The 12,158-nt window shown below is 44.0% G+C and overlaps 2 protein-coding genes across 4 annotated transcripts; one reads left to right on the forward strand and one right to left on the reverse strand.

The window, feature by feature from the left end:
• Nucleotides 1-1,051: 1,051 nt before the first annotated feature.
• LOC127600620 (uncharacterized) lies at nucleotides 1,052-2,952 on the reverse strand. Of its 2 annotated transcripts, none has more exons than XM_052065311.1 (2): nucleotides 2,595-2,952; nucleotides 1,052-1,605 (listed from the first exon to the last, which is right to left on the reverse strand). In XM_052065311.1, exon 2 carries the CDS (start codon nucleotides 1,547-1,549, stop codon nucleotides 1,136-1,138), a length of 414 nt encoding a protein of 137 aa, XP_051921271.1. In that variant the 5' UTR covers nucleotides 1,550-1,605; nucleotides 2,595-2,952; the 3' UTR covers nucleotides 1,052-1,135. The 2 variants fall into 2 exon arrangements, with proteins under 2 accessions (XP_051921271.1, XP_051921270.1); XM_052065310.1 differs by having other exon boundaries at nucleotides 1,052-1,609; nucleotides 2,595-2,946.
• Nucleotides 2,953-5,302: 2,350 nt separating this feature from the next.
• On the forward strand, nucleotides 5,303-10,148 carry LOC127600644 (visinin-like). Of its 2 annotated transcripts, XM_052065348.1 has the most exons (4): nucleotides 5,303-5,563; nucleotides 5,646-6,117; nucleotides 8,018-8,129; nucleotides 9,759-10,148. In XM_052065348.1, the coding sequence occupies exons 2-4, from the start codon at nucleotides 5,737-5,739 to the stop codon at nucleotides 9,845-9,847; spliced, it is 582 nt and encodes a 193-aa protein (XP_051921308.1). In that variant the 5' UTR covers nucleotides 5,303-5,563; nucleotides 5,646-5,736; the 3' UTR covers nucleotides 9,848-10,148. The 2 variants fall into 2 exon arrangements, with proteins under 2 accessions (XP_051921308.1, XP_051921307.1); XM_052065347.1 differs by having other exon boundaries at nucleotides 5,303-6,117.
• Nucleotides 10,149-12,158: the final 2,010 nt, after the last annotated feature.

Below are 12,158 nucleotides of genomic sequence, written 5' to 3' on the forward strand. Positions count from 1 at the left end.
TTTTATCTGAGCCTCGTCAGCATTTAGTCACGGAGAAAAAAAAAACTCGTGTTCTGTTAAATATTACAATCAACTTCCGTTGTGAGGGTTACGATACAGTGTGAAACTGTCGAACATGATGGTAACAATATCATCAATACGCTGGCACAAGTATTGGAATGACAGTACTGTATTGCGAAAGCCGCACATTTCGGTAGACTGTACCTTAGAGGCTAACTACCGAGAGCTAAATGTGTCACTTTTGAAAAACAGGCTGTATGAATAAATAACGTGATTGACAGGAGACACCTGAGAAGGCACAGCGGTGCCGTCGGGTTCTTGCTCGACAAACTCACCTTAAATGTTTGACTCCTCTGTGTTTTATTTCACTTTTTCCTCTTCTCCCTCTCCGCTAAAAAAAAGTCAACTTTCGTTTGGGTTTTTCGTCGCTGGTGGGGGGTGGGAGGGGGTTGTCAATTACCCCCCCCCCCTCACCCCCATAGTTGCAAGTTTAGAAAAAGGGGGCAGGGTTTGGGTTTGACGTGTTTCTACTTTTACATCTAGCCAATCATGTTAAAGTATTTATCTTTTGATCCAATAGGAGCGGAAAGGGGGCGGGGTTTTACGGCAGCGTTTTTTTCGAGGGAGGAAAAAGAAGTTCCTGAAACTTGAAGGTTGACACGTGACCACCTGGTATGTCATGTGACTCGAGTTGACTTCAAGCGCTGATACCTGACTGTGAAGAGTTCACATTCAGAAATAACTTTGCACACTCTTGTCAACCTCCCCCCGAGGTTCAACAAAACTAAACTCAGTTTGACCTTTTTAGCTGATGATGACGTTCTTTCATTAAAAAAAAAAAATCCCCCAAAATGACACTCGTGAACAGACAATTTTACTCTATGCCATACGCTTCCCGAAACGTATTTGTCTAAATGTCTCGACTTTATTTCCATCGTCAATTAGAGAAATATTGACTCTGATTGACAGTTTCTTGACATGCAACTGAAGGTCTCCTACTGCCTATATGTCTTCAATCATCAAGACAGAACGAAAGAGTTCACACGGGAAATGATTTGCATGTCAGGAGGCGTGTCAGCACAACACGTTCCATTTTAATGACAGAACTCAAATCCAAATCTCTCGCGACTGTCAATTACACCGTGACCCGTTTAACTGCATTCTCCTCCACAAGCACTTCCTTGCCGTCCTGCCTGGCGCTGCGCCTCCTCTCCCTCCTCCTCTTCGTCAGGATGTAGAAGGCCACCACGCTCCCGACCACGGCAAAACTGAAGGCCAGGATCACCAGTCCCAGCGCCAGTAAGTGAGATGTTCCCCCGCTGAAGTGGTTCAGCTGGTCCCAGGTGCCCACGCCCACGCAGCTGAAGCCGATGAGCGTGCCCCAAAAGCCGAAAGCCAGCATGCAGGAACCGCAGGAGAGCTCCACGCCGCCGGTGACCACGGCGATGCCCGCCACAGAGACCACGCCTCCCGGCAATGACACGGCCTCGGATTTAGGGTCATAGGTCACAGCTGAAGCTGATAGTGTGGAAGCATCAAGGATTTCCATGGTGGGACTTCTCACTCCGCCTGCACAATGTTGATTCTTCACCCTCTGTGTTATAACTACCTAAAAAAGATGTTTTTTTAAAATTGTGTGAACTCAAAATCGCTGCATTTTTAAATTGGGCCATTCAACAAAATATTTTAACTTTTGCTGCTGTAAAAATTGTCTTTCCCGCATTTCACAACAAAGAAATGAGAGTTTATATTGGCCCCCAACTTAAAGATATTTGTAAGAACAACTCAGCAAATTGAGTTTTAGGTTACTTTTTTTTCAGACAATTGTCTTTTTTTGGGGGGGTGAAGAGAAAAAAAAAGCAGTGACGAAGGCTGAAGTGACAACCAAAACTCTCAGCTAAGTAAGAGTATTTCCCCTATTTTTTTTTTACCTCATCAAGAGACTTTTTGTCACCGTATTTTTTCTGTGGGTTCCACAAAACTACATTTCTAATAGAAAAACAAGTAAATTAATCTCATTAATGTGTTCCGAACAAGCAATCCACCAAATCAAGTACTTCATGAGCTGGTTAGTAATGAAACAAAAACAATATTTATTGGGATCTACTTGCTCATTTTCGACTCTTTGGGATTATTTAACATGCATTTTGAACATTACAGTAGGGTGGCCCATCACTTAAAAAAAAAAAAAAAAGGCCATTTAGAGTGGCGGATGAATCATTTTTAGTGCGAAATAAATTTTAATTCATGAGGATAGAAAAAAAAATCATAAAGACTTAATTTATGAGGAAAAAGTCAATCTGAACTGTACATACTGAACGGAAGAGTGATTGGCTAAAGTGGGTCAATTGCAACGCTAAAAGAGAAGCAGAATTTTTCCACTTTCAAAATGTCATCTCAGCAGCAGCGTAGAGTTTAAAGAGCCGAGGAATATAACCACTTGGTGATGTCTTGCAATGCCCTTGCTAAAGGAAATCTATGAATCATCCAACTATAAAACAGTGTTCTCATTTTCATTCTACCTGCCCAATCGTTCTTCCGCCGCCTGCTGTAATGATTCCGAGAAATAAAGGGGAGCGCATAATCTTACTTACCGTAGTGAGAGAAACGTCCCGGGGTGGGAAAAAAAATATTCCCAGTTGGGTCTGCGAGTGACCGTGCCTCTCTCCCAGGACGGCGTGTGCAGAAATGGGCGACGGCGGCATCGGTGCGGTCACCTTATCAAATGCGTCACAAAGTGAAGGCCTCTCAAGATGGTGGCCGTTCTCGTCAAGATTGTTGTCGGCGTGATGTTTCTTTGTTTGTTCCTGTCTTTCCTCGCGTCCACCAGGAAATGGTCGTCTGTCATTCGGCCTCATTATGAGCCATTAAGTGATATTTATCTTGGAGCTACTCCCTTCCTCTGCGCTGAGCTCTGTCATTCTCAACGCTGGAGCGGTGTCCCGCCAAGGCATTGTTTCAGCTCCCTTAACTATTTGGCTGTTTTTTTTCCCCGTCATTTTTCAGCAAAAAATTGCCCTCTTGGTTCGTGTTGGACTCAAATGAATAGCTGTGTTTGGATATTACAAGCTGTTGAACAAGGTCGCAATTATGGAAACCATCAGTGCTACACACACACAGAAAAAGAATCAGTGTGTCCAACTGGCTAAAGAAGTGTTACGAGTTGTGCTCTGGTCAACCGATTACATCCATCAGCACTTGGCAATTTATTGTGAACCCATGAGCAAAGTGGATTGACACAAAAAGGCTGAATACTGACGGAGAATTAAAATGAATCTAAGATACAGAATTGGAAGCAGTTCAGCCAAAAGAAATGTTCAAAAAGTGTGTTCAAATGGGGCGGCCCGGTAGTCCAGTGGTTAGCACGTCGGCTTCACAGTGCAGAGGTACCGGGTTCGATTCCAGCTCCGGCCTCCCTGTGTGGAGTTTGCATGTTCTCCCCGGGCCTGCGTGGGTTTTCTCCGGGTGCTCCGGTTTCCTCCCACATTCCAAAAACATGCGTGGCAAGCTGATTGAACACTCTAAATTGTCCCTAGGTGTGAGTTGTGAGTAAATTGTCCCTGGGATAGGCTCCAGCACCCCCCGCGACCCTAGTGAGGATCAAGCGTCTCGGAAGATGAATGAATGAATGTGTTCAAATGGTGGCTATCGCTAACAACAGTGGTTAACACAAATAGACAAAGGTAAATATGATAAATGACCAAAACATGGTTAAGAAGTATATTAACCTCCAAGTAAACTTGGCTGTAATATTCATTCATTCATTCATCCATCCCAGCCGTCTCCGGGCAGTAGGCGGGGAACACCCTGAATCGGTTGCCAGCCAATCGCAGGGCACACAGAAACGAACAACCATTCGCACTCACACTCACACCTAGGGACAATTTAGAGTGTTCAATCAGCCTGCCACGCATGTTTTTGGAATGTGGGAGGAAACCGGAGCACCCGGAGAAAACCCACGCAGGCCCGGGGAGAACATGCAAACTCCACACAGGGAGGCCGGAGCTGGAATCGAACCCGGTACCTCTGCACTTTGATGCCGACGTGCTAACCACTGGACTACCGGGCCGCCCTGGCTGTAATATCATCACTTAAAATATACAGCGCCAAAAAGAAATGTTAGCAGACTAGCAGCTAGCACTGCTACTTGTGTTTAATATAAATTGACAAACATAAACCAGTTGTCAAGAGACAAGACGCGGCTCAGACGTTCAGTAATCCATGTAGTCATCCAAATAAATGTTCGTTGTATTATAACATCTCTTAAAATAAACAGTGGCAAAATAAACTTGTAATAAACAGTGACGACTGGCTATTGCTATCAACTATCCTGCTATTGCTATCAACTATCCTGCTATTGCTATCAACTATCTCTCACGCAAACTGACAAAGATAAATGTATTGCGAAGCAACAAGACATAGTTAAGAAATGAAACCATGGATTAATCGCGAATACTGTTTAGCATTTCTTAAAATAAACAGTGCTAATAGCCATGCTAGCGACAACCAGCTGCTAGTGCTAATGGTAGAAAACATAAATGGTCTGAGCAATTCTAAAGAAAATGTTTGCCGGTTCACAATTCCACCAAGATGACATTTTGGGGACCATTTGTTTTGTTTTGTTTTTTTTGCATGACTGTCATTACTTTCATTAATGGCTTCTTCAAAATCGTTCTAAACCATCCTTAGCTAGCTGTCACTGATTCCAATTAGAAAATGAAACAATTGGCTCCATATGTGAATGAGAAGCAAATATACAAGATCATTTCCCATGAGAACGCCAGTCGTTTACTTTAACTTCATCCGGTCTGGGTCAGAGGTAAAATGTCAGGGTGCGTTTTTTAATTCCTTTTAAAGAGGGGCTAATTCTATTAGCCATGACAGTCCTGGTATGTTGGTGATGATGCTAATTGGCTAAGTGGTGGATCGAGGGGGACCGGGAGGGCACGGCTAATCCAATCGATGGGCTCACAGAGCATATTTTTTTATGACGTCAAGCAAAAACATCCAACGCATTGAATTTAGCGTCATTAAAATGTCAAACCAAGGCCTGGACGTGAACATTTAACAGACGTCGGAACTTTTTCTTTTGTCGGTTGCTTCCATCGCAGTCAGGGGAAACAACATTTAGGCCCGGGACTGAAAAGGCCAGAGATCAAATACGACAGAGTTCTATTGGTTAGGCAAACGGAGGCAGTGAAGTTGATGAAAGGTTAGACTGGTCAACTTTGGCCTTTTCTGATAGTCGGTGGTCAGTCTGAAGAGAGCCTCCAACGGGAAACGTCTTGATTCATTGTAGGTTCACGTTACATACTCTACGTGATCTGGTAACGGTCGAGAATTGGGAGAGTCAATGGAAAAGCACACCATCAAAAATGAGTCGCTCCTTTGAGGCATGCAGCACCATCAAAGAAGTTTATTTCAGTCAAAAGCTCAGCCACCTTAAGTCCCGCATTAACAGAATTATCCTGGTCCCACATTGGGAGATGGTTTCCCCCCCTTGCCCTGCTTACCTCCAACTTATCTCTTACGCCACTGAGACGCTGGACGTACACGCAGGCGGGTGAGTTCTCCTCTCTGCTTCTTGGGTTTTAGACGTTTTCAGGTGGAATTTGGTATCTGGACTGTACTTGAATCCCCGACAGGGATCTCTGCGGTGGATCTTGACGTGAAAGCCTGCGATCAGGAAGAGGCTCAAACGCCGCCTCTGTTCTAAGACGCTTGCCAAATCCAACCATGGGCAATAGCACGAGTAGCGCCTTGTCCAAGGAAATCCTGGAGGACCTGAAGCTGAGCACCAAGTTTACCGAGCACGAGATCGGCCTGTGGTACGAGAATTTCCAGAAACAGTGCCCGACGGGGCGCATCACGCCCGAGGAGTTCGAGCAGATCTACGCCCGCTTCTTCCCGGATAGCGACACCAAGAGCTACGCCCGCCACGTGTTCCGCTCCTTCGACACCAATGACGACGGCACGCTGGACTTCAAGGAGTACATCATCGCCCTGCATATGACCTCCAGCGGGAAGGTCACCAGGAAGCTGGAGTGGGCCTTCTCGCTCTTCGACGTGGACAAGAACGGATACATCAACAAGACAGAAGTGACGGAAATCTGCCAGGTAAGATGGCCGCCTTCTGGTAGACTCGAAAGACTAATCGGCTATCCTTAGCAAAAGGCGGATCGGAGCGTCGTTGGACCACATTGATCTTGGATTTTAGTTGTGTGGGTGACACCCGAGGAACAATTTGATGGTCAGGGACAACCACATGTGAAACCACAAGTTCAAATCCTTGATCTGTGCAGAGGTGATTGCGTAAGAATAGTTTTATGTTATCGGCTACAAACAAGTAGAAATCATTCGGGTGTGTCGCTCAAAAATTTTCTGTCTATTCCGAAAGAGCAAACAGGTAAGGTGTATTTTTCGCTAATTCTCAATGACTCATTTTGCATTTTTTTTTGGGTTGTGCGGGACATGTTGTCAGTTCAATCCTCAATCCTCAGTCAGAATTTAGCTTGCCGCTAAATTTTGCCCAATTTATCAGTCTAAGATCTTAAAATGAAAACACGGTAGAATCATTTGGTGGGTGTTTTGGGGATGGTTGGAACGGATTCATGTGGTTTCCATTCGTTTCAATGGGGAAAGATGATTTGAGATCCAAATGTTTTGAAGCGTGTCACGGAACCAAACGCGAAAACTTGCGAATCAAAGCACGTCATACACGCAAAAGGTATAATCGGATGTTTTTCTGCATGAAGTTGGCTAGAACAACCAAAAGACAGAAAAATGTGACAGTTCCAAATTGTCATCACACCCCCCAAAATGCGGACATTCGTGTATTATGTAATATAGATTTTTTTTTGTCAAACTTTTGTACTTGATTACATTTTAGAGATTTTTTTTTTAAGTTAAAGTACAATTATTCAACATTTTAACACTGTCGACCATTTTGTATTCCTTGCAGGCGCTTTGTTTCTTCCATTTCCAAGGTGGTGATCCCCTTTGCGCAGCTTTTAAGCGCTAATTGCCAGCCCACTTGAGCCCCAGTCCCCCCCCCCCCCCCCCTAATCTCTAATCTTTAGCTTTCGGTTAGCACGTTTAACGTCCGTCCCGCTGGAGTAATCTGCGTTTCCCTCCCCATTCACCGTCTGTTGTCATTTAATCCGTCAAAGGACCGTCATTGTGCCGCCCCCTCAACTCCCACCCTAATCAGGATTGCATGTGAAATATGTATAAATATATTTTAATCACATCGGCGGCGAAATGGGTACGTTTTTACATCCAAAGCTACCGATTGGCTGTTAACATTCTACAAAAGGGGTGAAAAGTCGCCGCACTCCAATGCGACATAAACAGAAGGCGCGCTTAAGACGGGGCCATGACGGAGGCGAGAGCGCTGGAAGTAAGCGAAGATCTCGCTGTTTGGCGGTGGGCCGGAGTCTTGGCTCTAATCCATGTTAATCTAGGTGTCTTAAATGTGGCTTCCTCCTCTCTAAGTGGGACACACACATGCGTGGACGCGCTTAAGAAGGGCCTCGGGTCTTGCGCTTTGACAGCGTCCTGGTTTGCGTTGCGTTTTTGCACTGAATGTCGTTTCAAACAGAACCAAGTGGACCTCAAAGACCGTTACTGCTAGTGGATATGAAGCTTGTGCGCGGCAGCGGTGGGCGACGCATTTTGGTACGTGGTCCCCGAGTGGGGATTTAGCCAACTCAATCCAGCGCTTAATACTGCCCCGCCACAAGGATGGAACCCATCAACAACATCGGCACACAAGTGGACATCAATCTGGAGCTCTATTTAGCCAATCACATGACAAAAGAGCTACTGTCAAAGTAAACATCAAACAATGAGAATAGAAGATTGTATATTTAACCGGATCACTGAAAAGGTATATGCACTTTTGTCAAATTCCGAGTTCTATGATTTGAGGGGTATTAGACTTTTGGCCGTGTTTGATGAAATCATAACTCGGGCATAAAGCTGAGCGACGGTTTTCTATGATGATCGCTGCTCTCAGGCCATCTTCAAGCTGATCCCCAAGGAGGAACAAAGCAAGCTACCAGAAGACGAGAACACACCCGAGAAGCGAGCCAACAAGCTCTGGTCCTACTTTGAAAAGAAGGACAACGGTAAGCGGCGTAGCCTTGGACAAATACTTGCTTCATCCTTCTCTACGTATTGAGTAGAGCGGCGGGGGGGGGGGGGGGGGGGGGGGCTTTTGTCACCGACGATGCATGCAGATCACCACATCTAATTTTACCCGTTATTAATTTCAACACGTGCCCTGCGATTGGCTGGCAACCGATTCAGGGTGTCCCCCGCCTACTGCCCGGAGACAGCTGGGATGGGCTCCAGCACCCCCCCCCCGCGACCCTAGTGAGGATCAAGCGGTACGGAAGATGAATGAATGAACGAATGATAATTTCAACACAAGTAGCCATTATGTACAGTATTAATCTCATTCAAGACATCCTCTGAAGTATTGTATCTATACACTTTTATTTAAATACAGAGTGGGTGTACTTTTCCCACCCCCGGTACATTTTTTTAATGATACTTAAGAGGTACCGGTACTTGTAATTTTCAAACAGCTATTTGCATTACTTCTATTTCAGTGCAAAATGTGAGTACATTTGGTATTTCTGGGTACATTTTACATTGGGAAAGGAACCGGATATACCAAAGTATAGGGTGTTAGTACTTTTGCCACCTCTGGCAAATATTTTCTTCTTTTACTGAAGTACAAGAGTTGAATCTGTACTCCCAATTTGCCCAAAGTCTCCACGACCCCCCAAGAGTATGTGTACTATTTCAACAACACCGGCCGGGTATTAGGCTGATACCAGCCTTAGTTTAAGGTATTAGTAGAAAATGGAAGCTGCTGATATCAGCCAATGATACAACAATAATAATAATAATAATAATAATAATAATAATAATAGGTGGCCCGGTAGTCCAGTGGTTAGCACGTCGGCTTCACAGTGCAGAGGTACCGGGTTCGATTCCAGCTCCGGCCTCCCTGTGTGGAGTTTGCATGTTCTCCCCGGGCCTGCGTGGGTTTTCTCCGGGTGCTCCGGTTTCCTCCCACATTCCAAAGACATGCGTGCTGATTGGACACTCTAAATTGTCCCTAGGTGTGAGTGCGAATGGTTGTTCGTCTCTGTGTGCCCTGCGATTGGCTGGCAACCGATTCAGGGTGTCCCCCGCCTGCTGCCCGAAGACAGCTGGGATAGGCTCCAGCACCCCCCGCGACCCTAGTGAGGATCAAGCGGTTCGGAAAATGGATGGATGGATAATAATAATAATATATAAGTATACTGCAAGTACACTGCAGCAGTCGACACATCGGTGAATCATCGTGTGCGCTTGAAAGAAAATTATTTGTACACTTTTGCCACTTCTGACTGTAGAAAGAACCCCCCCAACCCCCTGAAAAAAAAAGATAAATAAATAAAATTCCAAGAGCCAAACTTCAATTCGGAAGGGTTGTGAACATCTGCGTGCTACCTTTCCTCAGCAGCTGTTTGCACACATGCACAGAGATTAAATTTGACAATCAGCTGCTTCACCGGAATAAATCCCACCGGTGGGCTCGGGAAAGCGCACGACGGCGTGCGTGCCAGCTTTGTTCCATCCTCAGCTGACTCCTTTGTTTCGCCAAGCGTGTAAGATCCGAGCGGATTTCTCAAACAAGTGCTTTTGGACGTGCGCTCAACTGTTTTGCGTGTCTCTCTCTCTTGACTTTTTGCGCCTCACAGAGCGACTGGCCGAAGGGGAGTTCATCAAGGGAGTGATTGAGAATGAAAATGCAATGCGGCTCATCCACTACGGGCCGCTGAAACAGTGAAAAGGCCGCGTTTGCGATGCCGGCAAGTCTGCTTCCGTTTCCTCCCTGGCTTTTTTTTTTTTTAACATCCCTCCCAAGTGTAAATATTTTGGGGTTACTTCTTGTTCTCATGTTTGTCTTATACTGTATCATCTTAAACCAAAATGATTCATGATTTGTTTGGAAATGACGCGAGGAAAGTGTTAAAAAGAGTTCAGATTTGTGTTAGAGATGTTCATAGAAAGCATATACACTTTTTTTTTAAAATGAGTATTAAGTGGCCAGAATGTGAATAATTTTTGGGCTTCATTTAACTGAACTCCAAAAACTGTCCCACAAAATAAAACCAGATGTCACATTGACTGGAATTAAACTTGATATTTTTGTGTGTTTAACTGAAAAAAAAAACCCCGTAATTGGATAGACAAAGATGTTGACATAAAATAAGTGACGGATATATTTTTTGATTTAGATTGTGAAAGCAGAGCCTGAATATTATCATCAGTAAGAATTGCATAGCACTGAAACATATTTGTACAGCCAAAACTAAGGTCACGTGAATATTACTCTAAATCGGGGGTAGCAATGTGAGATGATGGAGACTGAAACCTAAAAAAAAAAAAAAAAAAAAAAGTAAATAATAAATAATAAATAATATAAATAAGTAAATAATAAATATAGTAATAAAAATTACCGGGTCCAAATTATGATGTTAGCTAAACAAGTGTCCCGAATTTGAGCTGCAAAGAACAATCCAATTAACTCAAATAATTTGATTACAAATATATATATATATATATATATATATATACTGTATATATATATATATATCTGGACGTCGAGAGTCCATGTAAGACGGCAAATGTTTCATTTAGCACTTAACAAGGAAAAGAAAGCGCATCGAACAGGTTAGCCAGTTAACAGCCGGCCAACTCTACACAAATTCACTGACACCCACGTCACTCACCAGTCCCTTCCTTTCTGAAAGCTCGACACGCTCAACGTCACAGATATGACAGTAGAACGTGAGGGTGGCGACACAACAATTTGACTCAATTAACGAATAGCTTCGCTATTGTCAAACTATCGGATAGCTTCAGGCCTCGATCCAAGACGAGCTGTATTTGTGTCGACGAGGTCGACGAGAAACTATTTGTCGCTCATTTCAAACGACCGTTTCTCATCAACTTTTATTATTTTGTTGAGTGATACGAGTGGTTTTTTTTTTCCATCTGTTGATTTGAAGCATATTTTAGCTCTCATTGAGTCGCATATTGAAATGCGTGTTGTCATTCACGACGCAACTTGGAAATGATATAAATAAAAAATAAAAAAATTTATGATATCATAACAGTGTCAAAGTTGATGACTTGCTGATATGCTCCGTTGTTTTTTTGTTTTTTGTTTTTTTTACAGCTATTGAAACGAAAGTAGTCAATTTACTCTTGATGTATTGTAACTCGAAACGATACAGTGTAGCATATGACATTAAAGATTTTTGTCATACATGTCGACTTGAAGCGATTTATTCTCAATCAAAATTCAAAGTGAAAGCGGAGAATAATGCTTTAAAAAAAAAACCCACCGTGGAACAGTTCTAATTGTTCATTCTGAACTCATGAAAAGCAGTTGCAAGCTTTTTTTTAAGAAACACTCTGAATGTAAAAAAAAGGTGTGGTCACTGTTTCAATCCAGTTTAGAAATACTTCCAATCGATTTTTCAGGAATAGACGCGTGCACGCGGACATCTCGAGCGCAACGATATCCAGTCGAATTGGACTGTACCTGACAGCAGCGGCGCTTGCCGAAGCTTTTCAGTTGTATTCATCCCAGATGGTCAATCCAGGATTATCCCGAATGTGTAACCTAGAGACATTCAGATGAATTTGGCCACACTCATTTGACAGTAGGAGGAACATTTTATTTTTTTTTGGGGAGCTTTCGATAGGGGAAGCATATTCCGCGCCGTTGCCACGCCAACCTTCTTTTTGTGCGCCCGTGCCAGCTCTCCTTTCCAACTTTCCTCCTGACCCGCCGCGACACGGTTGAGCCATCTCCCCTCACCCGTCTTTGCGTCCAACTGTGGATTACTGCTTTACACGTAATCTTCTGTTCAACATCAGAGAGCAGACTTTTCAAAATCTCGATAATCTCGCAGCGTCTATCGACGCTCGGACTATCTACGGCCGCGGGTTGGCAAGATAGCCGCCGATGTCGGACTGGGATCGATGAGTGCGTGTCGTTGCATCTCGGCAGGGGGGGAAGAAAACGTTTGTCTCCTTAACATAGGGCAGCAAATTCATTTTTGCCGCAGGCCGTATTGTAGTTATGG

The sequence above is a fragment of the Hippocampus zosterae genome, chromosome 5 (assembly GCF_025434085.1).
Source record: "Hippocampus zosterae strain Florida chromosome 5, ASM2543408v3, whole genome shotgun sequence".
Taxonomy (NCBI): Eukaryota; Metazoa; Chordata; class Actinopteri; order Syngnathiformes; family Syngnathidae; genus Hippocampus; species Hippocampus zosterae.

Coding starts and splice junctions, on each gene's coding strand:
- LOC127600620 (XM_052065310.1), bottom strand. CDS start 2,858: ATGAGGCCGAATGACAGACGACCATTTCCTGGTGGACGCGAGGAAAGA. Junction 1,610..2,594: donor GGGACGTTTCTCTCACTACG/GTAAGTAAGATT, acceptor CATCTTTTTTAG/GTAGTTATAACACAGAGGGT.
- LOC127600644 (XM_052065347.1), top strand. CDS start 5,737: ATGGGCAATAGCACGAGTAGCGCCTTGTCCAAGGAAATCCTGGAGGAC. Junction 6,118..8,017: donor AAGTGACGGAAATCTGCCAG/GTAAGATGGCCG, acceptor CGCTGCTCTCAG/GCCATCTTCAAGCTGATCCC. Junction 8,130..9,758: donor CTTTGAAAAGAAGGACAACG/GTAAGCGGCGTA, acceptor TGCGCCTCACAG/AGCGACTGGCCGAAGGGGAG.